The sequence below is a fragment of the Zonotrichia albicollis genome, chromosome 8 (assembly GCF_047830755.1).
Source record: "Zonotrichia albicollis isolate bZonAlb1 chromosome 8, bZonAlb1.hap1, whole genome shotgun sequence".
In the NCBI taxonomy this organism is placed as follows: Eukaryota; Metazoa; Chordata; class Aves; order Passeriformes; family Passerellidae; genus Zonotrichia; species Zonotrichia albicollis.
The window spans coordinates 1,860,526-1,887,259 of NC_133826.1; the positions used below are offsets into that span (position 1 = coordinate 1,860,526).

The following is a 26,734-nucleotide window of genomic DNA, read 5'->3' on the forward strand; positions in this document are numbered from 1 at the left end:
GGATGGGATGGGATGGGATGGGATGGGATGGGATGGGATGGGATGGGATGGGATGGGATGGGATGGGATGGGATGGGATGGGATGGGATGGGATGGGATGGGATGGGATGGGATGGGATGGGATGGGATGGGATGGGATGGGATGGGATGGGATGGGATGGGATGGGATGGGATGGGATGGGATGGGATGGGATGGGATGGGATGGGATGGATGGGATGGATGGGATGGGATGGGATGGGATGGGATGGGATGGGATGGGATGGGATGGGATGGATGGGATGGGATGGGATGGGATGGGATGGGATGGGATGGGATGGGATGGGATGGGATGGGATGGGATGGGATGGGATGGGATGGGATGGGATGGGAGGGGTGGGGTGGGGTGGGGTGGGATGGGATGGGATGGGATGGGGTGGGGTGGTGTGGAGTGAATGGAATGGAATGGAATGGAATGGAATGGAATGGAATGGAATGGAATGGAATGGAATGGAATAGAATAGAATAGAATAGAATAGAATAGAATAGAATAGAATAGAATAGAATAGAATAGAATAGAATAGAATAGAATAACAAATCAGCCTTCTGAGAACATGGAGTCAGACTCTCATCTCTCACCTCATCCTGGGGGACCCTCACAAACACCACAACAAAGAAACAAAAAACCACAAAACCAAAAAACACAAACAAACAAAACCCCAAAAAACCCAACCAAAACCAAAACCCCCAAGGGCAATAAAGGATTTGAAATGGGAATACTCCATCCTGGCTACGAACGGAACATCCCCCCGAGCCGTACCTACGACGTAGAGCTCGGCGTAGGCGCGGTGGCACTGCCGGCTGCGGTGGCAGCAGTACAGCGCGCTGTACAGGAAGCTGCCGCGGGGCTCGGTGGCTCTCAGCTCGGGCAGGGTGACCCGGCTGACGCGGCTGCTCAGCACCGAGGTGCGGCTGGCGGGCAGCGGCTCGGCCAGGTTCAGCCACCACACCAGCTCCCGCGCCGGCACCGGCTCCGAGCGGTTCCGGAACGTGCACAGAAAGGACAGGCTGGAGCCAGCGCGGGCCAGAGCCCGGGCCGGGAAATACAGCACCTGGGCTGGGGGAAAGGGAAATCCAGTCAGGGGGGAACTGAACCACAAAGTGCATCAATAATAGTAATCATAGTAATAACAGTAATGATAGTAATAGTAATAGTAATAGTAATAGGAAGAAGAAGAAGAAGCGGAAGGAGAAGAAGAAGAAGAACAAGACGAAGAAGAAGAAGAAGAAGAAGAAGAAGAAAAAGAAGAAGACGAAGACGAAGAAGAAGAAGAAGAAGAAGAAGAAGAAGATGAACAAGACGAAGAAGAAGAAGAAGAAGAAGAAGAAGAACAAGACGAAGAAGAGGAAGGAGTAGACGAAGAAGAAGAAGAAGAAGAAGAAGAAGAAGAAGAAGAAGAAGAAGATGAACAAGACGAAGAAGAAGAAGAAGAAGAAGAAGAAGAAGACGAAGAACAAGAAAGAAGTATACAATATATAACATACCATATAATAATTGTATAGCATATTATATTATTATTATATACATTATGTATTTTGTTTAATGTTATTTTTGAAAGATTATTATTATTAATGGTAATAATAGTAATAGTAGTAATGGTAGTAATAGTAATAGTAATAGGAAGAAGAAGAAGAAGAAGACGAAGAAGATGAAGAACAAGAAGTATATAATATATTACATACCATATAATTGCATACCATATTATATTATAGATTATTATATTATACATTATGTATTTTGTTTAATGTTATTTTTGAATTATTATTATTAATAGTAATAATAGTAATAGTAGTAATGGTAGTAATAGTAATAGTAATAGTAATAGTAATAGTAATAGTAATAGTAATAGTAATAGTTATAGGAAGAAGAAGAAGACGAAGAAGAAGAAGAAGAAGAAGAAGACAAAGAATATGAAGAAGTATATAATATATTACATACCATATAATAATTGTATACCATATTATATTATACATTATGTATTTTGTTTAATGTTATTTTTGAATTATTATTATTATTAGTAGTAGTAGTAGTAGTAGTAGTAGTAGTAGTAATAATACTAATAGTAATAATGGTAGTAATAGAAATAGTAATAAAAAGAAGAAGAAGAAGACAAAAACGAAGAAGTATATAATATATTACATACCATATAATAATTGTATATCATATTATATTATATATCATTACATTATACATTATGTATTTTGTTTAATGTTATTTTTGAATTATTATTATTATTATTAAAATAGTAATAATAGTAATAGTAGTAATGGTAGTAATAGTAATAGTAATAGTAATAGTAATAGTAATAGTAATAGTTATAGTAATAGGAAGAAGAAGAAGACGAAGAAGAAGAAGACGAAGAAGATGAAGAACAAGAAGTATATAATATATTAAATACCATATAATAATTGTATACCATATTATATTATACATTATGTATTTTGTTTAATGTTATTTTTGAATTATTATTATTATTATTATTAATAGTAATAATACTAATAGTAGTAATAGTAGTAATAGTAATAGTAAGAAAAAGAAGAAGAAGAAGAAGAAGAAGACGAAGAACTAGAAGTATATAATATATTACATACCATATAATTGCATACCATATTATATTATATATTATTATATTATACATTATGTATTGTGTTTAATGTTATTTTTGAATTATTGTTATTATTAATGGTAATAATAGTAATAGTAGTAATGGTAGTAATAGGAATAGGAATAGGAAGAAGAAGAAGAAGAAGACAAAGAAGATGAAGAAGAAGAAGTATATAATATATTACATACCATATAATAATTGTATACCATATTATATCATACATTATGTATTTTGTTTAATGTTATTTTTGAAATATTATTATTATTATTATTATTATTATTATTATTATTATTATTATTATTATTATTATTATTAATAATAATATTATTATTAATAATAATAATAATAGTAATAGTAGTAATGGTAGTAATAGGAATAGGAATAGGAATAGGAATAGGAAGAAGAAGAAGAAGACAAAGAAGATGAAGAACAAGAAGTATATAATATATTACAAACCATATAATAATTGTATACCATATTATACTACACATTATTATATTATATATTATGTATTTTGTTTAATGTTATTTTTGAATTATTATTATTATTATTATTATTATTACTATTGACAATATTATATATTATGTGTAATAGTATATAATAATATGATGTAATAATAGGATGTTATATGATATAATAATATATATTATGACATTATTAAATATTATCATATTAAAATTATATTATAATTATTATAAACGTATTATTGTCGATGACGATGGCAATGATAATAATAATAATGATAATAATAATAATGATGATGATGATAATAATAATAATAATAATAATAATAATAATAATAATAATAATAATAATAATAATAGTAATAATAATAATTTGTTATGATTGCTACAGATGCAGAAATGAGCCTTGGACTGCCTCCCTCCATACATAAAGTTTCTAAATTCTGATTAAAATAATCTTCAATATCCCCAGGTTACACAAAAGGAAAAAAGGGGGGGAATCCATTGAAATTGAAAAGGGAAAAAAAATCAAATTATGATGATGATGATGATAATAATAATAATAACTATTCTTATTATTATTACATACCATATAATATAGTAATATTATACCATATTATATTATATATTATTATACATCTATTATATTATATACTATGTATTATCTTTTATTATTTTATTATTATTATTACTATTGACAATATTATATATTTTGTGTAATATTATATAATAATATTATATTATGATAATATTATATATTATTATGTAATTATTAAATATTATGTTAAAACTATATAATAATATTAAATAATATTATATAATATTAAAATTAAATCATAATCATCATAATCATAATAATTTATATTATTGTGATTGCCACAGATGCAGAAATGAGCCTTGGACTGCCTCCCTGCATACCTAAAATTTCTAAATTCTGATTTAAAAAATCTTTAATATCCCCAGGTTACACAAAAGAAAAAGGGGGGGGAGAACTATTGAAATTGAAAATGGAAGTTAAAAAAAGACATAAAAGCATTTGTCAATTGAAAAATAATAATAATAATAATCATCATCATCGTCATCATCATAGTTGTATTATTATTATTATGGAGCTGATTGCAAAGAACACCCCAAAACCAGCATTAAGTCCTTTAAAGTTCAGTTTTGCTTCTCCCACTGAGGAACCAGGCAGGGATTTTTAGGATTTCCCCGAAATTTCCCTTTCTCTGGCAGTAAAGCAGATTTAGGATCTGTTGTTTCAGGTTTTATAGGAAAAAAGCTTTTTTTCCCAAGGTTTAGTTCTTTCTTTGGTGCAGCTGCCTATATAAAGAGTTCAGAGAATTCCTGTGGCCGCACAGACCAAAATATTCCCAGGGAATCCCGAGCAGAGCATGGAAAAATACAACAAAATAAGCAGAAAGTCAGTTTTGCACAGGGCTCAGCATTACAAACCAGGCTGGACTGTATAAAAAGCACACTTGATTTTGCTCTGGGCCTTCAGCTCAGCTACAAAACCAAACCCAGAAGTGAGAGAAAAGCACCAGGAGAAAAATCCTGAATGGAGGGGAGGTTCAGGGCTGCCAGCTGGAACTGGGAATGGGAAAGCTCTGAGGAAAAGAGCTTTGTGTGGGGGTGGGCAGGGAGTGCCAGCCCCACAGGTGTGCTCTCCTAAATCCCTGGTGCCAGCCTGGCACAGGGGAGAGCTGAGCCTCAGGCAGGAAAGGCTCCCACAGGATCTCCCATCTCAATATTATGCAAAAACTATATAATATTATTAAATAATATTACACAATATTGAAATTATTATTTCAATATTATAGGGGATAGAGGGAGCTGAGCCTCAGGCAGGAAAGGATCCCACAGGATCTCCCATCCCAATATTATGCAAAAACTATATAATATTATTAAATAATATTACACAATATTGAAATTATTATTTCAATATTATAGGGGATAGAGGGAGCTGAGCCTCAGGCAGGAAAGGCTCCCACAGGATCTCCCATCCCAATATTATGCAAAAACTATATAATATTATTAAATAATATTACACAATATTGAAATTATTATTTCAATATTATAGGGGATAGAGGGAGCTGAGCCTCAGGCAGGAAAGGCTCCCACAGGATCTCCCATCCCAATATTATGCAAAAACTATATAATATTATTAAATAATATTACACAATATTGAAATTATTATTTCAATATTATAGGGGATAGAGGGAGCTGAGCCTCAGGCAGGAAAGGCTCCCACAGGATCTCCCATCCCAATATTATGCAAAAACTATATAATATTATTAAATAATATTACATAATATTGAAATTATTCTTTCAATATTATAGGGGATAGAGGGAGCTGAGCCTCAGGCAGGAAAGGCTCCCACAGGATCTCCCATCCCAATATTATGCAAAAACTATATAATATTATTAAATAATATTACATAATATTGAAATTATTATTTCAATATTATAGGGGATAGAGGGAGCTGAGCCTCAGGCAGGAAAGGATCCCACAGGATCTCCCATCCCAACTCAATTCCCAGCACAAAATCCACAAACCAGCTGGGAAATCAGCTTTATCCCCATGCCTGCAGGTGTCCTACCTCCCACACTGAGGTTGTAGGGTGAGCTCCAGTCACTCCAGAAGCCTGGAGCACGCAGATTCCTGCTCCTCACTTGCACTGAGCATGGAGAGTCCAGCAGGGCATTGTCCACGACCATGGAGCTTTCCAGGGCAACCTGAAGCATCTGCTGGGTTGTCCAAACCCATTATTGTTGTAAAAAGAAACAGGAAAACGCAGAAAGAACATAAATAAATTGTATGGAGTCAGAATTCGCTGAATTCTCTTTCATACCTTCTCTTTCAACTCAGTTTTTAAGGATGGGAGTGCTGAGCAAATAAATTTGTTACTTAAGAGACATGAGATAACGTCCTTATACTCTGCACAAGGATTTTCTATGTTTTTAGGTAGAAAGCTGGGTTAAAAAATCTTTCTTCTTTAAATTTACTGTCAATTTGAGACTGCTGGAAATTGTATAACTCTGTGGGAAATGACTTGTTTCATTATGGGTTGCTAATTAACAGCTGCTTGTTATTCCAGAGCCACTTGCATGGTAGGAAGAGAAAAGAACCTGTTTATAATAAAATTTATAAATATAAACCACAGATGAGTTAGGGAACATATAGAATGCTGAAAGAAAATGGGCTTAGACTTCCCACAATCCAGGATTTCACCCAGGGAGAAAAATGGGAGTTTGTTTGTGAGAGCCAGCAGGAGATGGGGCTTCTCTTGGTGGGGACAGATGTAAAACCCAGATTTTCCAGGGAGAAGCAGAGAGCTAAGCCCAGCTTCTCCAGGAAAATCAGTGAGTTAAGCCCAGAATCTCCAGGAAAAAGCAGCCAGCTAAACCCAGCTTCTCCAGGAAACAGCAGCCAGCTAAACCCAGATTTTCCAGGGAGAAGCAGCGAGCTGAGCCCAGCTTTTCCAGGAAAATCAGTGAGTTAAGCCCAGAATCTCCAGGGAAAAGCAGCCAGCTAAACCCAGGTTTTCCAGGGAAAAGCAGCAAGCTAAGCCCAGCTTCTCCAGGAAACAGCAGCCAGCTAAGCCCAGCTTTTCCAGGAAAATCAGTGAGCTAAGCCCAGAATCTCCAGGAAAAAGCAGCCAGCTAAACCCAGGTTTTCCAGGGAAAAGCATCATGCTAAACCCAGCTTCTCCAGGAAACAGAAGTAAATTAAGCCCAGCTTCTCCAGGAAAAAGCAGCGAGCTAAGCCCAGATTTTCCAGGGAAAAGCAGCGAGCTGAGCCCAGCTCCACCAGAAGAGCCCCCCTCCCAATCCAAGGCCCAGGGGAGCGGTGGCAAAGCCGGGATTTGGGAATGCCAGGATTTGGGAATGCCGGGATTTGGGAATGCCAGGATTTGGGAATGCCAGGATTTGGGAATGCCGGGATTCGGCAAAGCCGGGATTCGGGAATGCCGGGATTTGGGAATGCCGGATTTGGGAATGCCGGGATTTGGGAATGCCAGGATTCGGGAATGCCAGATTTGGGAATGCCGAGATTTGGGAATGCCGGGATTTGGGAATGCCGGGATTCAGGAATGCCAGTATTCGGGAGTGCTGGGGTTCGGGAATGCCGGGGTTCGGGAATGCCGGGATTCGGGAATGCCAGGATTTGGGAATGCCAGGATTCGGCAATGCCGGGGTTCGGGAATGCCAGTATTCGGGAATGCCGGGATTCGGGAATGCCAGGATTTGGGAATGCCAGGATTCGGCAATGACGGGGTTCGGGAATGCCGGGATTCGGGAATGCCGGGGTTCGGCAATGCCGGGATTCAGGAATGCCGGGATTCGGGAATGCTGAGATTTGGCAAAACCAGGATTCGGGAATGCCAGGATTTGGGAATGCCAGGATTTGGCAAAGCCGGGATTCAGGAATGCCGGGACTCGGGAATGCCGGGACTCGGCAAAGCCGGGATTTGGCAAAACCGGGATTTGGGAATGCCAGGATTCGGGAATGCCAGGATTCGGGAATGCCAGTATTCGGGAATGCGGGATTGGGGAATGCCGGGATTTGGGAATGCCAGTATTCGGGAATGCCGGGGTTCGGGAATGCCGGGATTTGGCAAAGCCGGGATTCGGGAATGCCGGATTTGGGAACGCCGGGATTCGGGAATGCCGGGATTTGGCAAAGCCGGGATTTGGCAAAGCCGGGGTTCTGGAATGCCGGGGTTCGGCAATGCCGGGGTTTGGGAATGCCGGGATTCGGGAATGCCGAGGTTCGGCAATGCCGGGGTTCGGGAATGCCGGGGTTCGGGAATGCCGGGATTCGGCAATGCCGGGATTCAGGAATGCCAGTATTCGGCAATGCCGGGATTTGGGAATGCCGGATTTGGGAATGCCGGGGTTCGGGAATGCCGGGGTTCAGGAATTCCCAGCCCCCGAAGAAGGCACGGTGCTCACCTGGCTGTCCCCGCGGCCCGGGGGCGCAGAGACCCTCACTTGGTGCTGCAGAGGGAAGGGCGGCGGGGCAGGGCTGGACCAGCAGAGCTTCACCTGCCCCCTCTCGGCCAGCTCCAGGCGCAGCCTCACGGGGGCCTCAGGCTTCACTGCACACACAGTCACCCACAGGTCAGCCCAGCCTCGCCCAGGCTGCTGGGCTTTACCCAGTCACAACTCACACCTAAACTCAGCTCTTTTAAATTTAAACTCAGTTTCCAAGAGCTGTTCTGCGTTGTCACCCTGGTGCTGCTGCAGTCACCCAGAAATGCTGTTTGACCTCCCATTTCCCTTAAACCTGCAGGAGTTTCTTCCCTCAGGCCACAGCTTTTCCCAGTAGCCAAGCCCTGGCTTACCTGCCTTGAATGATAGGAATGCTGAGAAAATCAATTTGTTCTTTATAGTGTACACTGGGATTTCCTAAACATCCCCATCCTTCCAAGGGATGATATTGCAAACATATTTCCAGATATGGGAAACTGGCTGGGAAAGGAGGTGTCCAGGAGAGTGAAAATGGAGAGTTTGGATATTCCCATGGGGATGAAGTGGGAAATGCCCAGGATTCCATTCCTCGGACAATGCCAAGGAGCCAAGGCCCTGCTTCTCCCTGGTACTCAGACCCTGGCTGGCCCTGCCCTCATTCCCAGCCAAGTTTTGCCCATGGAAGAGGAAAACCCTGCAGAAGCTGAAGGGAAAACATTCCCAAAATTCCTGGGCAGTGGGCAAATGTTCCCCTCAAATCCCACCTGCTCTGGGGTGCAGCTCTCCAAGGGTCCCATTTACCTGCATTACTGGAATGTCACTCAGTTATAGCAAATATCTCTAATTATTTTCAGTATAAATCCATCAACCAAGTCAGATTTTATTTAGTTATTTATATCAAAATTCTCTTTGCATTTTCAGTATAGATCTACCACACCAAGTCAGATTTTATTTAATTTCTACTTCTGGACCATCTCAAAGCAATTAACTTCAGGAAGGCCAGCAGGGAGTGATTGGGGAGGAAGCAAATAAAAGTCAGTGGCTTTGCCATCGCATTTCCCTGAATCAGATCCCACAGATAATGATGGTTCTGATGCCACCTGCTCCCCTATCAGCAAATAAAATCCATGTGGCACAAGCACTCAAGAGTTCCACATTCAAAATAGTTTTAATTGAGCTAAATCTTGGCAGAACATATATTAATATTGTGCATTTTAAAAACATGCTTCACTAAGCAGAGCTAACTCATTGTGTCATTTTTAAATACTGGCAGACTCCAGCCTGAATTTTTAATTTTTTCCTGCAGCATCATTTCAAACCAGCAGGATGGAAAATGCCACCTCTCATCTTCCAAACCAGCCCACCCAGAGATTTTAACTGGTTCTGTCTGCAGAGCACATCAGTTAGGAGGAACTTCATAAAGTTCCTAAGTTTTTAAGTTAATAAGATGTTCATAAAACTTTAATTTTTTTCCCCTGCAGCTGACAGCTCCTGCCTTTATGAAATCTGCCCAAATCTGCAATAACTGGGCACGTTGGATAGCAGCACATCTCAAATTCATCATGTCAGGAGAGTTTGAGCTTGATCAAACACACAGGAATGTTTTCCAGCTTGGGCTTGCATGGGTGAGGAAAAAACATCAGGATCAGAGAGCTGCTTGGGAAAATGGGTGGGATTTCTTGCTAAGCAACTGTGGGAACAGCTTTTGGAATTTAATTGAAGCCCTCAGCAACAAGCTCCACCACTGGGCCAGTCTTGTGCACAGAGAGGTTCTGATTGGAAAGGAAAAAACGAGAAACAACCAATATTTGAGTGCTTGGGCTGTGCTCAGTGTGGTTTGCACTGGAGCCCAGACAGGGATTAGGGAACTTTTCCTGCCCTGTCTGTGCCCCTTTCCCAGCAGCGCCATCCTGCTGCTGTTGTGGAGCATGGGCAGATGACTCTTCTACTAATTAAAGTTGAAAAGAGGGTACATTTATGCTGAAAAAAGGGTGTATTTATTACAGTGCTGAAAAGAGGGTGTATTTATTACAGCACTGCTCAGCTGGGGAGTAACCTCCCAAAGACAAGTCACCAACTCCTACTCTCTATTTATCCAAAAGGGTTTTCCTTATTCAGATGGTTTCCAGGATGCCAATTACATAATCATTAACTCTCTCACTTTGCATTTTAATTAGCTGGATGTCCATTAGGGCTGTGCAATTGTTCTCCTTGATTGGTTTGGTGGGCTCTGAGATGGGTCAGAACACAAAGAAATGGGTTCTGACCCAAAGCAATGGGTTCTGACCCATTTCAGAACAGTAAGTTCTGACTCTTCCTTTGAAGAGGAAGTAAAACCTCTTCCTCATGGTGAACTCTCCACCCTTGTCAAGCTGCAGGGCTCCTTGGCCTGCTGGTCCCAGTCCAAACCTCCCCTCATTCTTAGAATTCAGTTGTATTTATGGCTCCTGCACTGTTTCAGTACTTTGTTCCTCACCTGTCATTCCCAACCTTGTTCCAGTTATCCCACCTGGTATCAATTCATTTCCTTGTTAAGCTCCAATCCCAGTGTATGACTTTGCTAACAACACTTGTAACCCAACCCAATCCCAAAGTATGAGCTTTGCTAACTACATTTCTAACCCAACCCAATCCCAATGTAAGACCCTTGCTAACTACACTTGTAACCCAACCCAATCCCAATGTATGACTTTGCTAACTACACTTGTAACCCAACCCAATCCCAATGTATGACTTGCTAACTACACTTGTAACCCAACCCAATCCCAGTGTATGACCCTTGCTAACTACACTTGTAACCCAACCCAATCCCAATGAATGACTTTGCTAACTACACTTCTAAACCAACCCAATCCCAAAGTATGAGCAAGACCCTTGCTAACTACACTTGTAACCCAACCCAATCCCAGTGTATGACCCTTGCTAACTACACTTGTAACCCAACCCAATCCCAGTGTAAGACCCTTGCTAATGACACTTCTAACCCAACCCAATCCCAATGTATGACTTTGCTAACTACACTTGTAACCCAACCCAATCCCAAAGTATGAGCTTTGCTAACTACACTTCTAACCCAACCCAATCCCAATGTATGACTTTGCTAACAACACTTATAACTCAACCCAATCCCAATGTAAGACCCTTGCTAACTACACTTGTAACCCAACCCAATCCCAATGTATGACTTTGGTAACTACACTTGTAACCCAACCCTATCCCAGTGTATGACTTTGCTAACTACACTTGTAACCCAACCCAATCCCAAAGTATAACCTTTGCTAATGACACTTGTAACCCAACCCAATCCCAAAGTATGAGCTTTGCTAACTACACTTCTAACCCAACCCAATCCCAAAGTATGACTTTGCTAACTACACTTCTAACCCAACCCAATCCCAATGTAAGACCCTTGCTAACAACACTTGTAACCCAACCCAATCCCAATGTAAGACCCTTGCTAACTACACTTGTAACCCAACCCAATCCCAATGTATGACTTGGCTAACTACACTTCTAACCCAACCCAATCCCAATGTAAGACCCTTGCTAATGACACTTCTAATCCAATCCCAATGTATGACTTTGCTAAGTACACTTCTAACCCAACCCTATCCCAATGTATGACCTTTGCTAACGACACCTCTAACCCAACCCAATCCCAGTGTATGACTTGGCTAACTACACTTGTAACCCAACCCAATCCCAATGTATGACCTTTGCTAACTACACTTGTAACCCAACTCAATCCCAGTGTATGGCTTTGCTAACTACACTTCTAACCCAACCCAATCCCAGTGTATGACCCTTACTAAGTACACTTCTAAACCAACCCAATCCCAATGTATGACTTTGCTAACTACACTTCTAACCCAACCCAATCCCAGTGTATGACTTTGCTAACTACACTTGTAACCCAAACCAATCCCAGTGTATGAGCTTTGCTAATGACACTTCTAACCCAACCCAATCCCAATGTATGACTTTGCTAACTACACTTGTAACCCAATCCAATCCCAGTGTATGACTTTGCTAACTACACTTGTAACCCAAACCAATCCCAGTGTATGAGCTTTGCTAATGACACTTCTAACCCAACCCAATCCCAATGTAAGACCCTTGCTAACTACACTTGTAACCCAACCCAATCCCAATGTAAGACCCTTGCTAACTACACTTGTAACCCAACCCAATCCCAGTGTATGACCTTTGCTAACTACACTTCTAACCCAATCCAATCCCAATGTAAGACCCTTGCTAACTACACCTGTAACCCAACCCAATCCCAGTGCATGACTTTGCTAATGACACTTCTAACCCAACCCAATCCCAATGTAAGACCCTTGCTAACTACACTTGTAACCCAACTCAATCCCAATGTATGACCCTTGCTAACTACACTTCTAGCCCAACCCAATGCCAATGTATGACTTGGCTAACTACACTTGTAACCCAACCCAATCCCAATGTATGAGCTTTGCTAATGACACTTCTAACCCAACCCAATCCCAGTGTATGACCTTGCTAACTACACTTCTAACCCAACCCCTGATCCACTGAAGCTCTCAATGAAAACCCATCATTTTCCCTCTCTCAGCTGCGCTCCCAGCTCAGCCCCTGGCTCAGAGCTCCATGGCCGGGGGTCCAGCCGTGCTCACCGATGTCCCAGGGCTGCAGGGCCAGCAGGGGTGACCCCAGGGCTGTGTCCCCTGCCACCACCTGCAGCCACAGCAGGTAGGTGTGCCCGAGGCTCGGGGTGCCCAGCAGGCACTGGCAGCTGGCCCGGTCCCTGCAGTCACACGGAGCCACCCTCACTGTGCCCTGCAGGGAGCTCGTGGATGCAGCCCCCAGGGACAGCTCCGACCTGCAGGGGGGAAAAACAAAACAGGAAACAAAATTATTTTGTGTATCTCAATAGGCGTGGCCATCTGGGTATGGTTTATTGATCAAAGAATTAAAATAATTAATGAAAAAAAAAAACCACCAAACTTTGCTGCTTCTCCCTTTTTAAATGGCTTTCAAGTAATGAACACAATTCCACTACAGAATTCCTAGATTTTCTTTAGGCACACAGGGCTGTTTTACCTTCCCATGGCAGCTCCCTGCCATCCCAAAAGAGATGAATTCTTAATTCCCATTCATGGGGCACTGAAATAACACCAAAACAAGTTAATGCTCCTTCTATCTCCTGCTACAATTGAGCATTATAGGGAATATTATAATCATGGAATGGTTTGGATTTGGAGGGACCTTAAATCCCAGCCCCTGCCATGGACAGGAACCTTTTCCACTGTCCCAGGCTGCTCCAAACCCATCCTTGGGCACTTCCAGGGATCCAGGGCAGCCACAGCTTCTCTGAGAAATCCATCCCAGGGCCTCCCCCCGCTCCCAGGGAACAATTCCTGATTCCCAATATCCCAATATTCCTTCCCAATATCCCATCTGAATCTTCAGAACCAGCAGTTCCCAAAGCATTCCTCATTCTCATCTTTGCTCTTCAGGCTCTTCCAGAACCCCACATTTATGGAATTCTGCAGGCATCCAGTGACTAAAGCCTCCCCAAGGTTGGGAATTTAATCGTGCAAATAATTTGAGGCCAAATTTCTCCCAGCAGCAAAGCCAAGACAAACCCTGACAGCTCAATCACCTCGGATTCTTTCCTGCTTTTCACGTTTCATCCTTACCCAACAAAAAAAAAAAAAAAAATAAAAAGCTCCTGTTTGGAATTGTTCTGAAGTGATTTTGGAATTATTTCTGTCCAGTAAGGGTTTTGTTTTACTAATTCAGAGAAAGAAATGGAAATTCATGGAATAGGAGCCTTTCAGTACATTTTTCCAATGGCTTTATAGCTGGCATGAGTCACTGGAACACTTGGATTCAGGCAGGGCAGAGATCTCTGCATTGGAGGAGAGGAAAGGACAAGTTCTGCTGCTTTATTTTTTGGGTTTAGTCCATTTGTTATCTGCTCCATTTATCTGAGAGCAGAGCACAGGGAACTGGCCATGATTCACCAATTCCATCTCCATATCCTGCCCTGCTTAGAGGGGAAAAGATCCAAAAACTGAGGGGGATTATGGAGGATGGGAAGAGCTCAGGCTGGGACCATCCCAGCCCCACTCCCCTCATCCCTCACTGATCCTTCTGCATTTTGGGATCCTCTGAGGCTGGAAAACCATGGAAATTGGGCAGCCCTGCCCTCCCAGCTGCTCTGCAGGAGCAGCCCCAGGCAGGGCCATGTCAAGGTATGCTTTACATTTATTAATGCTCCAGACAGCCCATCCTGACATTCCTGCAATAATTCTCACCAGGAATTATGCTGATGGTGTCTGGCAGACACGGAGCTCTGAAATGACTTGGAATAATTTGGTTTTTCTAGATGTGGCTCCGCTGTTTTCTCCTGAATTTCCTTTCAAAAACTTTGCAGAATTTGCTTTGAAGCTTCTCTGCCTTCTCCTGTTGCTCTCAGATTTTATTGCTCTCCAAAAGCCACAACCAATCCATATTGAAGAAAACATATTTCTTTCTTCAAACCATGTCTTTGATCTGATCTATCTGGAAAGTGGTTACCACCACACCAGCCCTTCATCATTCCTAATAATTATTTCAAATTTTAACCATTAAATGGACTTGTTTGCACCAAAAAAAAAGCAGTGTAAAGGGAGAAAAATGCTAAAACCTCCTCTCCTGACTTATTAACCCTCACAAGCTGAGGAGAGGTCAGCTCCTCCACCCAAATCCTGTCACAGAGAGTTCTTTTAGCCAACACCTTGGAAAAGAAACATGCAGGAAATCCTAAATGTTTTATATTTATATTCAACCCCTTTCAGAAGGTGATGCTTCTCCTGTGTGGCCCCGTGGGGAGCTTGGAGACTTTCAATGAGATGCTGCAAAATGTCCTGGCTGAATTTCAATCCTGTTCTTGCAATTGAGAAGAAAAAGTAAAACTCCTTTCAGGGCAAATCACCTGAATTTTCAGGAAAGCTCCATCCCAAGCAGGTGGCTGTGAAATAGGGTCACCATTGTAACTCTGCTGTCACACTGTTCCCATATCCTTCCCAAGCACTGCCTTGACTGGGAAAGGATGGAGCAAAGCTCTCTGGGGCTTCCAGGATTTTCTCCACAAATATTTCCCACTGGTTTTGATCAATGGTAGCTCTAGAAAAATCCTTATTTGAGGAAGCTGCCCCATGAAACTGCAGCAGATCTGAGGGCTGCTGAGCTCATCAATCTCTAATGAGAGGTTGGTTTTCTCTGGCTGGAGAGGCTCAATGCACAACTGATTGAATGATTTATCCTTAAAAAACATGGGAATTTGGGCCCAGAGCTGGAGGAGAGCCCCCCAGGTTCTTCAAATAAGTCCAAATATGAATGCAGCCTCATGAGCTCAAAGGGCAATGATAATCAGTGCTCAAAATGAAACCAAGGGGGTCCCTGAGGCTAAAGATTCCAGCTCATGGAATGAACCCTGGCCTTTGCAGCATTCCTGGCATCAGACAGCTGGAAAGATGTTTGGTAGACAATTAACCCATCAGTCTAACGAAGCTTTGGAATAACCTTTTCTTTTCTGTTCTTTTGAAACGACCTTTTCAAAGCCCCATCCTCTCCCTCACTTGAGCCTCTCACAGGGCACTGCCATGGGCAGAACAGGACATTCCCATTCCTGCTATTTCCAAGCAGGAAAACTGTGGATGTGGTAAATAAGAGGAGACTTCTCTAATGCTGGGAAAAAAAAAGAAAAAAAAAAAAAAAAAAGGAAAAGCTGTGAGAGACCCAAGCTTTCCTGTTGTACATTCTCCTGTATCATTATTTTTGTGCAGTGCCCTGCATGTGAGAATCCTGGCTGGATCTCCAGACTCCCAGGGAGAAACACATGCCAGCAATGCATATTTTTAAAACTGGGAATGTTTTCAAGGTATTCTGGCTCAGGAATAAAATGCTAAGGTATCAGAGAGCCAGCAGGGAAAGCTGTCACCGTCCCAAAGGCTGAAATGCTTGTGCTTGCTGCTCCCCAGAACACAGGGACCCTAAAAGGAAAATATTAATATGGAATGTGGGGAGGGAAGTGAGTTCTCCAAGGTTTTTCTTTGCTTCCCATCTTTGCAGCAAACAGGAATCAAACAGAGACCCTGCTGAGCCCACAGGGCCTGCTCTCCCAAACTGCATGGAGCTCACTGAATTCCCTTCCTGCCACAAGGAGCCTCCTCAGCCCAGCTGCTGGCATCCCAAAACGATTCAATCCAGAGATTTCTGCTCTGGGATCACTGGCAAAGCTTCTCCTGTGCAGCTGGGCCTGGATGGAGCAGAGCAAAGGCAGAGCAGCAAACAGGAATCAAACAGAGACCCTGCTGAGCCCTCAGGGCCTGCTCTGCTAAACTGCATGGAGCTCACTGAATTCCCTTCCTGCCACAAGGAGCCTCCTCAGCCCAGCTGGGGCTGCTGGCATCCCAAAACAATTCAGTACAGAGATTTCTGCTCTGGGATCACTGGCAAAGCTTCTCCTGTGCAGCTGGGCCTGGATGGAGCAGAGCAAAGGCAGAGCAGCAAACAGGAATCAAACAGAGACCCTGCTGAGCCCTCAGGGCCTGCTCTGCTAAACTGCAGGGAGCTCACTGAATTCCCTTCCTGCCACAAGGAGCCTCCTCAGCCCAGCTGGGGCTGCTGGCATCCCAAAACAATTCAGTACAGAGATTTCTGCTCTGGGATCACTGGCAAAGCTTCTCCTGTGCAGCTGGGCCTGGATGGAGCAGAGCAAAGGCAGAGCTGCTTCCCCACCAACACCCACGGAATGGTATTGCAGGAGTCACACTGGAAATGGGAACCCTCCTCACCAAAATGGGATTTAATGTTGTGTCAGCTCAACAACCATATCTATTCCTAAATAACACATCTGGGTTCTGCTCTGACTACAGGGGTGGTTTGTGCCAAATGAGATCTGGCTGTTCAGGATGTCCTCCATAAATTCAGCTACTTCAGTTGATCCTGTTTCATCAGGAAATGAAGTCTCTGTGTGCCTCTTCAAATTTATCAACAACCCAGAAACACCAGGGTGGTTTCATGGTATCAAACAGATCTTTTTGCAACCAATGTGCACCAGAGCTGCCCATCCCACAGGCAGGAGGATTCCAGCTCTCAGCATTCCAGGGAATATTCACCACAGTGCCAGTGAGATCAGAGCAGCATCTGCCACTGGATCACATGGAAAGTACCACAGTTACTTCCAGAGAGACAATATTATGGTAAAATAAAATTAAAAGCAGAACCAAAACTTTAAAATTAAGAAATTCTAACAACAAAGATACCTTAAGAAGTCAATGCTGATTTCATTAAGATTTTAAGAAACATGGGAAGGACAGAGAAGGGGGACTCTCCATTCCAACCATTTTTCATTCAAATAACCACAAACTTTCCATCTTACCCAGGATTACTTTTAGACAGGACAAGGTAAAACCTGCAGAGCTAAAGCTCCCACCATGCTGGCAGCTGGAATGTTGATGTTTTAGGAAATGCTTTCAGTTTTCCAGAGGGGTTTAACAGTAAATCCTGTACTTACCCAGAGTATAAAAGATTCACCTTCAGGTCATCCCTCAGGTCCAGCTTCAAAAGCTGCAGGTTACAAACCAACAGGTCCAGCCTGCCCCTAATCCAACACTCCATGTTCCAGCTCCAGTCTGGACAAAAGAAAGGGATCACACATTTCTGAGCTGCACTAAAACAAAATAAAATACCTGGATGGAAGTCACTCACAAAGAGAGGACAAGGAACAGATATTCCTGAAAGTGAGGCTGCACCACAGATGGGAAAATATTTATGAATAATTTGATTTGGGCACCTTAAACGCTTCCAAGGCTCACAATCCACGTGGTTCTGCCCTGTCATGATTAAAGAAGGAATATTTTTTACCTGGATTTAGGGACCAGGCTGCAGGGTGAAGAAAAATGCAGCTGATGGTGGTTGCTGTGTCCTGGGGATTTGTGGAATGAAATTCTACCCACTGAGGTCAAGGAGATTCCTGGCAGCAGGATGCCAGCTCCGTGTTCCTCAGAGATAGGAGCAGGAAAAAATCCTTGGGAAAAAAATCCTAATCCATGTACAGGCATTTACTGCACATTTATTATTGAAAGCCTCATAATTCATGTAGAAACGATGCCATTTGCTCTCCATCTCCCCTGCCTGCTGATGGAGTTTAAAGCCCACATCCACCAAAAATATTTAAAATATTCCTCACAGTGTCTAAACTCCTTTGAAGATCTGGGTTTATGTCCTCTTATGCAGGGCTCCATATTTTATTCACAATTCCCCTGGAAAGAAAGCCAACTTTTTTTTTTTCCCTTTTGAAACTGTGCTGTACAATTCCTCCATTTTCCACTACATTCTGAGGAAGGATTTTACCTGTCTGAGGTAGAATTTTACCTCTCTGAGGAAGGATTTTACCTCTCTGAGGAAAGATTTTGCTTCTGTAAGGAAGGATTTTACCATCCTGAGTAAGGATTTCACCACACTGAGAAGGATTTTGCTTCTCTAAGGAAGGATTTTACCATCCTGAGGAAGGATTTTACCACCCTGAGAAAGGATTTTACCACACTGAGTAAGGATTTTACCACCCTGAGTAAGGATTCTACCACCCTGAGTAAGGATTTTACCACCCTGAGGAAGGATTTTACCACCCTGAGGAAGGATTTTACCACCCTGAGAAAGGTTTTTTCCACACTGAGTAAGGATTTTACCATCCTGAGTAAGGATTTTTCCAAACTGAGAAAGGATTTTACCACCCTGAGTAAGGATTTTACCACACTGAGCAAGGATTTTGCCACACTGAGCAAGGATTTTACCACACTGAGAAAGGATTTTGCCACCCTGAGTAAGGATTTTGCCACACTGAGTAAGGATTTTGTCACACTGAGTAAGGATTTTACCACACTGAGTAAGGAGCCACACTGAGAAAGGATTTTGCCACCCTGAGTAAGGATTTTTCCACACTGAGAAAGGATTTTACCACACTGAGCAGGATTTTACCACACTGAGAAAGGATTTTGCCACCCTGAGCAAGGATTTTACCACCCTGAGCAAGGATTTTACCACACTGAGAAAGGAATTTACCACACTGAGAAGGATTTTGCTTCTCTAAGGAAGGATTTTACCATCCTGAGGAAGGGTTTTACCACAGTGAGAAAAGGATTTTGCCACACTGAGGAAGGATTTTACCACCCTGAGAAAGGATTTTACCACCCTGAGTAAGGATTTTGCCACCCTGAGCAAGGATTTTGCCACACTGAGCAAGGATTTTACCATACTGAGTAAGGATTTTGCCACACTCAGAAAGGATTTTACCACACTGAGTAAGGATTTTACCACACTGAGTAAGGATTTTACCACCCTGAGTAAGGATTTTGCCACACTGAGTAAGGATTTTGCTACCCTGAGTAAGGATTTTTCCAAACTGAGTAAGGATTTTACCACCCTGAGAAAGGATTTTGCCACCCTGAGAAATGATTTTGCTACACTGAGTAAGGATTGTACCACCCTGAGAAAGGATTTTACCACCCTGAGGAAGGATTTTACCACCCTGAGAAAGGATTTTACCACCCTGAGGAAGGATTTTACCACCCTGAGAAAGGATTTTACCAACCTGAGAAAGGATTTTATCACCCTGAGGAAGGATTTTATCACACTGAGAAGGATTTTGCCACCCTGAGGAAGGATTTTACCACCCTGAGCAAGGATTTTGCCACCCTGAGGAAGGATTTTACCACCCTGAGTAAGGATTTTACCACAGTGTTGACTGCCCAGGATAAAAGTGAATCCCCATTAATTAATCCAACCCACCCTCTCCTCCCAAACAACAAAAAACTCAAAATATTTTTGCAATAATTAACTCCTCATGCCCTTGAGTGCTAAACCCACCTATTTTCTGAGGAGCAGAGAGATTTATTTCTGAAGGAATAAACTTCCTTGCCTGCATGCTTGCTCTGTACAACGAACAATCAAAGTTGCTGGCACTCCAAAGGCAACACAGAAAATTTTCTTCGTTCATGAAATGCTTGATTTTGGGTGCTCCAAGTTCTCTCCCCAAACCAGACCAGCTCCCAGCTGAGAAAGGGCTCAAAAAGGTCTCATTCAGCAGCACACAGGGCAGTGTGAAATTCCTGGCAGGAACTGGGTGGACCATGCAATGGGCAGCTGCCATCTGAAGGAAGCCTGCAGATATAAAGGGGAAAGGATTGGAAATGAAAGGAAAAGTTCATCTTTTTGAACAAGGAAAAGGGAGTGGTTGATGTGAAACAGAAATAGGTAAAAATCAGGTTGTTTCTGGGGGTTGTTCCCTGAGGTAAAGACAAAATTAATAAAAATATCCCTTCTAGGTAAAGACAAAATCACTAAAAACATCCTCTCTGAATGGTGTCACAGAGTCCAGATTTTACCCCACCCTCACCTAAACTTCTGTTTTCTCAATCTCTTGAAAAAGGCAAGGCCAAGATTGCAGGTGAAGCATCTCTTTGGGGATAAATTGGATTTTATCAACCACAACTGCAGTGAATCCTGAGCTGGGTGTGAGTCTCATCTCCCCCTGCAGTGCTGGAACAGATCCCCTCCAGCTCTTTTACAGCAGCTCCATTTCAATACCAATATAATCGTGTTGTAAATATGAAACACAGCCCCACTGTAGCTGTGAAATAAAAAAGGACAACATTACTGTGGGTGCAACTGCACAACCCCAGGGCATTATCTGGCAAGTGAGAGGCTGGAAAATGATAATTTTTTTTTTCCCATAAGACTTAAAATGAAACCACTCTGAGCACATTTGTGGATGTCATAGCTTGAATTGTGCTCACAATGGCTGAGAGAGGGATGAGCAGGGAAAACTCTGTAAAACACTCTGAATTTAAAGATTAAAGCTCTGCTTACAGCAAGGAACAGGGGCAGGGGTGCACTTTGTGCTCTGCTCAGGAAGGGCAGAAATTTGAAGCAGTTCATGAAATAGAAATGAATTGATGCTCTATGCCTTGCCACAGCCAAAATAAGAAATACCAGGATATCTCTGGCACTGTTTGATGAATAGAAATTCAGAATTCTCCAGCACAGAGCACGAGTTAAATAATACTAAAATATTAAACGAGAGCTCCAAAAAAATGCTGTTAAAGCCAGGAGATGCAGAGTTTTATTCTGCAGAGGGTTTTGCTTCTCCCTCCACACAGATTTTGTGCTGCCAGGCTCCTGCAGGGCTCTGCTGCTCCCACCAGCCAGAGTTTGTGCCTCTGGAAATCCCAGCTTCATTAGCCTCCAGCAGGAGGAGTGCAGCAAACAAACTCTCAGGCCATAATCCGTGATTACAAAAGGACCAAAAAGGGACACAGAGCAGGACAGAGCAGCAGCACTGTCCCCAGCTCATCTCCTTTTCCAAGGAACGTCCCCCTCATGTGTCACAGATCATCTCAAGGGATAAATTAAATTTTATAGTCACAAATGTGCTCAGCCCCTTTCTCCAGAAACAGAAAGAATGAGGTTAAAATGACCCAGAGGAAGGCCTGGCCTGCAGTTCTGTCCCCAGGGCCATCAGATGGTGACAAACTGCCCTGAAATGCCAGGAAACCTCCCTGGAGCATCCAGGTTTTCCAGTTAAAGCTGTTCAATATGTTCACATCACAAAAGGTTCTTAAAACAATTTCAGCAATGCAGTACTTGATACTGAGTGGACAAAAGTATAGAAAGCAAGATGAAAAGGTGTTTATGTATATAAAAGGTACCTAAATCTAATGATTGATTCATCTTTTTGATTCATATTTTGTAAAGATCACACAAATTTTCCAAATTGTCCGGTTTTCGGCTGTTTGGATGGCCTGGAAAGGCCCGGGGTGGCCTTGGGGCAGCCCACGTATCAAAGGAACAGAAGAGGCTTCAGTTCGGTGTTTATTAATTGTTTATCTAAAAGATTTTCTCTCAGCCCGACAGAGCTCTGCTCAGCAGCCAGCCATGAGCACACTGTGCTGCCCTCCGGACAGTCACCTATCTTTATACCCATGGTTACGTGTACAATATTTATCATTTTTCCCCAATACCTTTCACCCTTATTGACCAGTGCACTTTTAGTAATGACCAATCCCAAAGTGCCACCATCACCACAGAAGATGGAGGAGAAGAAGAAGAAGAAGAAGGACAGGACACGCCCCAATTCCTCCATCTTACTCCTCTAAACCCCCCTGTACAGAAATCCTAAACCCTGTGTTTCACTCTCTAATTAACCAATCCCTTCACCATTCACCCCGGTGAAACCCTCCTGTCCTCATACAGGTGTCGTCTCCTGTGTAGGATCAAAGTCCAGCCACCAGACACTTCTGGAACATTCCAGGACTCCCGGGCCCCCCAAGGGTGCTCTCGGTGACACCTCAGTGCTGAGGTGCTGAGATCCCACAACAAACTGCCCTGAAATGCCAGGAAATCTCCCTGGAGCATCCAGGTTTTCCAGTTAAAGCTGTTCAATATGTTCACATCACAAAAGGTTCTTAAAAGAATTTCAGCAATGCAGTATTTGATACTGAGTGGACAAAAGTATAGAAAGCAAGATGAAAAGGTGTTTATGTATATAAAAGGTACCTAAATCTAATGATTTATTCATCTTTTTGATTCATATTTTGTAAAGATCACACAAATTTTCCAAATAACTCCACTGGATTACAGGGTCTGCTTTCTCCCTATGCACCACCACCAAAACCCTTTAAATAGTCCTTATTTTAATTTAAAAAAAACCTAAAAAGGAAGGCAAATACCAGCTGTCCTTGCAGAGCAGATGCCAATATTGTCAGAGGCATTTCCCAGTTGATGAATGCAGCATTTGGAGCGAGCTGAGCTCCCTCTGGCAGCCCTGTGGAAACCAAGGGGGCAGGGATGGCAGCAGAGGAGCTCTCCTTGCACTTCAGGGCAACAAAACAAACCCCTCACAACCTCTGATCTCATCAAATCTGTCCAGGGCATTTATTTGGATGTGTCCTGACTCCACATATATTTTTTTACAATTTTTCCTGATCTGAAAAGTCATCCCAGTCTGGAGTTTGGGATATTTTTTAGTGGCTTACCCATCAGCACCAACACGGTTGGGATGATTTGCCAACACATCTTGTTTTGTAGAGCTGACCTGAAAAACACACAGAAAATTAATGAAGGATTTATAATTATCTATATAAGTTATATAACTGAAATATAATTATCTATATAAGTTAGATAACTGAAATACACCAAAATCAAATTATAGACAATTATATATCTATAATTGTCTATAATTTGATTTTGGTGTATTTCAGTTCATTTGGTGCTCACTCCTTTGCAAGCAGAATCATGGAAAACCACAATGGTTTGAAAAGTAATTTTAAAACCATCTAATTCCAACACTGTGGGATGGGGAGAGACACTCCTCTCTACACCAGGAAAGGAAGAACAGGCCAGAAAGGGAGAAAAAATCAGAATTTTCCAAGTGCAGCAGACACAGAAGAGCTCACCCATTCCAACAGTGCAGACTTCACTAAACCTCACAGCAAATTTCATTATTGCTCCTTCATTTCAGATACTTTGTCCTTTTCTAATTTTCATCCAATAGTTACATAAATTCTGCTAAAATCAAAATATGTTTTTTACAGTTAAAGCTCCACAGAGGAGAGTTTGGCTGCTCTTGCAGTCAGGAGCTGAGTGCTGAGTAAAACCCACAGCTCAAGTCAGGCAGCAAATGCCAGGGTGAGAAATTCCAGCTAGGGAATCCCTCCAAAATCTTCCATTCCTGGAATATTTCTGAGCACAGCTTCCTTGAGAACATCCCTGGAGCCAAGAGAGGCAGTGCCAAGGTTCTGTAATGCACTTTGGGGCTGCATGTCCTGGAAAATAGATTTATTTCTGTGTTCCATATCTACCTGCAGCACAGGGGTGTCACAATTCCAGGCCCTGTCTCCTGCCTGCTCTCCCACCAACCCAGAGGAGCTGAATTTCCCCAGCACTGTGCTCTGCAGGATCAGCCATCCCCACCCACTGGGCTTTTGCAGCTCCATTTTCAGCTGTTAAAGAGGGAATCTCAGACTTTCCCAATTTCAGGGGGGCAATTTAGCTCTCAGCTCAGCTGGTAGGTGCCCATCTCACCTGCTCCTTTTCCATTAGTTTATTTCTAAAGAGTTTATTTATGGAGAGCCATGAGGGCCAGGGGAATTATGGAGCTATCAGGTCATTTCACAAAGATACAGATAGGAATCATTTCCAAATAAGTGAAATTAGTTAGATTTTCCATCATTTCAAAAGCAAAAAGTAGCTTTTAAAAGAGTTTATTTGATATAAATGTACATTATTCACGCTATGAATGAGAAACAGCCCATCTTCCTCTTTTGCATGTGCAACAAAAATCCCTGTCCATCCTTCATGCACTTCCCAGCAGGAAACTGCCAAAAATCACTTCCAAGACAAAATTTACAAAGTTATCCATAGGCCCTGGATCTTAAGAGCTTTCCCCATGAAATACCCATTTACACTGAGAAGAAAATAAACACAGAGCCCCAGAACATCATGCAGAAGGGAAATCATGATTTCTATGTAGTTTAGTGAAGATAAAGGTTTTTTTTAATTTCCTGATGGAAGGGGAAAAAATGAAGGGATAATTTGTCCCTGGAAAGGGTGGTCAGGATGGGAAGGGGCCCCATCCCTGGGGGTGTCCAAGGAATCAGGGCTGGGGACAAGGTTGGACTTGATGGTCTTGGAGGGATTTTCCAGCCTTAATGATTTTGGGATTCTGACATAAAAATGGCCAGACAGAGCAATCTGAGATTAAAAATTATTCTGATGTCAGCACTGATTTCATACTTGGAGCAGAAGGCAAAGGCACTTTTCAGGCCAGCCTGGGATCTCCTGTCACATCAACCTACAGGAACATTTACAGGGAACAGGAAGTTAAATAAAGAGAATTATTACAACTTTTAAGCTCTGTCCTGGAGAGAATACATAAACCAATTTGTCCTGGCTGTGTTCATTTGAGGCTGGGGAAGTGTCCATACAAAGGGAAGGAATTTGGGTCCTTTTGAACAAATATATCTTAAATTATTCTGGAACCACTGACTTTGATGCTGTTGGGTACAAGAAATTTTCTGATTTCTTATGTAAATACTATATTCCTCTCCATATCAACCACAGAACAGCTCAGCACCAAGAGCTGGGATTAAAACTAAAACACAACAGATAGGACAGGCAAGGAGGAGAGCAATGAAATAAGATCATTTTTATTCACAGGACAGGTGAGAAGTCCTAGAATTCCCTGGCTTATCAGCATGGGAAACAGGTTCAGCCTGAAATGAACAGGACCCACCAACACCAGCACTGGGCATGGAAATCCATACAAACCATCCCTGATTTTTGCAAGCACTGCACTAACAGCTGGTTTTAAATATTAAAAATCTCTAGAAAGCATAAAAATGTGTTTTTAGCAATGATGTCTATGCACAGCATCTTCTGCCCTGTTCATTAAGGTGCCAAGGGCTTTCCCAGTCCTGGCGGTCTGAGCATGGAATTCCATCTGCCATTGAGTACACTAAAAACCATTATTGAAAAAGAGTTCTGAGAAAGTGGTGCACACAGAATAGAAATGAGTAGGACCCACACTGAATAACTTTGCTAATATTAAAGCTTTAATAAAGGCAGCCCAGGCTGGGCAGAAGCACAGCTACAAATCCAACTCTAAACCTGCTGGTGGAGCCTCTCCCCCAAGAGGAGAGCAGCAAAACGTCCCGAACTCTTCAGAGTTTCTCCAGACCGTGGAATTTCTCTTGTTTGTAGTGAAACCGCTCCTCATTCATGCTGTGCATCTGTCCTTCCTTACGAGCAGAGCTCCTGGGATTCCTCGGCACATAAAGGTTATATCCCCTAACAGGCACCCTTGGAAGTTAATGGCTCTCAGTGTATTCATTATAAAATACATTTATAAATGCTGTACCACTCATTAACTTTCCGAAGTTCTCTTCTATCCCAGCTCCCGCAGCATCGGGCACTCACAGCCCGCATTCACCCAGATTTATTTTTGTTTTGTTTCTGACACTGAATCTCAGGGAATAAAAGGAGGGAAAGGGCTGAAACCGCCTTGGATCTGCGAGCGGGGTGTGGAACAGGCTGCCGGCTATGTTCAGGGGGATGGTTCAGGAAATTAGAGATAAAGAAAGGGATAAAAAGTAAATTCACCAACCTGCTTCTCCTTGCTCTCGGGGCTCCGACTGGCGGCTGAAGCGACGCTGCCACGGCGCTGCTCCGACGGCGAGCCCGGGACGGGCGCTCCTCTCAGCCCGGCTCCGCTCAGCTCCGGCCCCTTAGCCCGGCTCCCCTTAGCCCGGCTCTCCTCAGCCCGGCTCTCCTCAGCCCGGCTTCTCAGCCTCCCCCGGCTCCCTTCAGCCCCGATCCCTCTGTTCCGAACCCGGTCCTCCTCAGCTTCTCCCGGTTCCCCTCAACCCCGACCCTTCCGCCGCCCCGCCCCGGCCCAGCGCCCCGCCCGCCCCGGCCCCTCACCCGGGATAGCCGGGAAGGAGCTGGGAAGGGGCTGGAGCCGCGGGACTCTTACACAGGATAGCCAGGAAGGAGCAGGGAAGGGTTTGGAGTGCCAGGACCCTCACACGGGATAACCGGGGGAAGGGTTTGGAGCACCGGCACCC

At 42.9% G+C, this 26,734-nt stretch overlaps 1 protein-coding gene across 2 annotated transcripts in view; it reads right to left on the reverse strand.

Moving 5' to 3' along the window:
- The window catches only part of LEPR (leptin receptor), a 43,797-nt gene extending 17,263 nt beyond the window's left edge, over window positions 1–26,534 (reverse strand). Inside the window, exons 1-8 of one of the 2 annotated variants that reach the window (XM_074545614.1) lie at window positions 26,275–26,356; window positions 23,147–23,205; window positions 19,980–20,273; window positions 17,629–17,746; window positions 12,737–12,942; window positions 8,064–8,209; window positions 5,708–5,852; window positions 798–1,094 (exon numbers count right to left, since the gene is read on the reverse strand). In XM_074545614.1, coding sequence (XP_074401715.1) covers window positions 798–1,094; window positions 5,708–5,852; window positions 8,064–8,209; window positions 12,737–12,942; window positions 17,629–17,746; window positions 19,980–20,273; window positions 23,147–23,186 — 1,246 coding nt within the window. In that variant the 5' untranslated portion in view covers window positions 23,187–23,205; window positions 26,275–26,356. Of the gene's footprint in view, window positions 1–797; window positions 1,095–5,707; window positions 5,856–8,063; window positions 8,210–12,736; window positions 12,943–17,628; window positions 17,747–19,979; window positions 20,274–23,146; window positions 23,206–26,274 lie in introns of both variants that reach the window. The other variant, XM_074545613.1, reaches the window with a different exon arrangement.
- Between the last annotated feature and the right edge of the window lie 200 nt (window positions 26,535–26,734).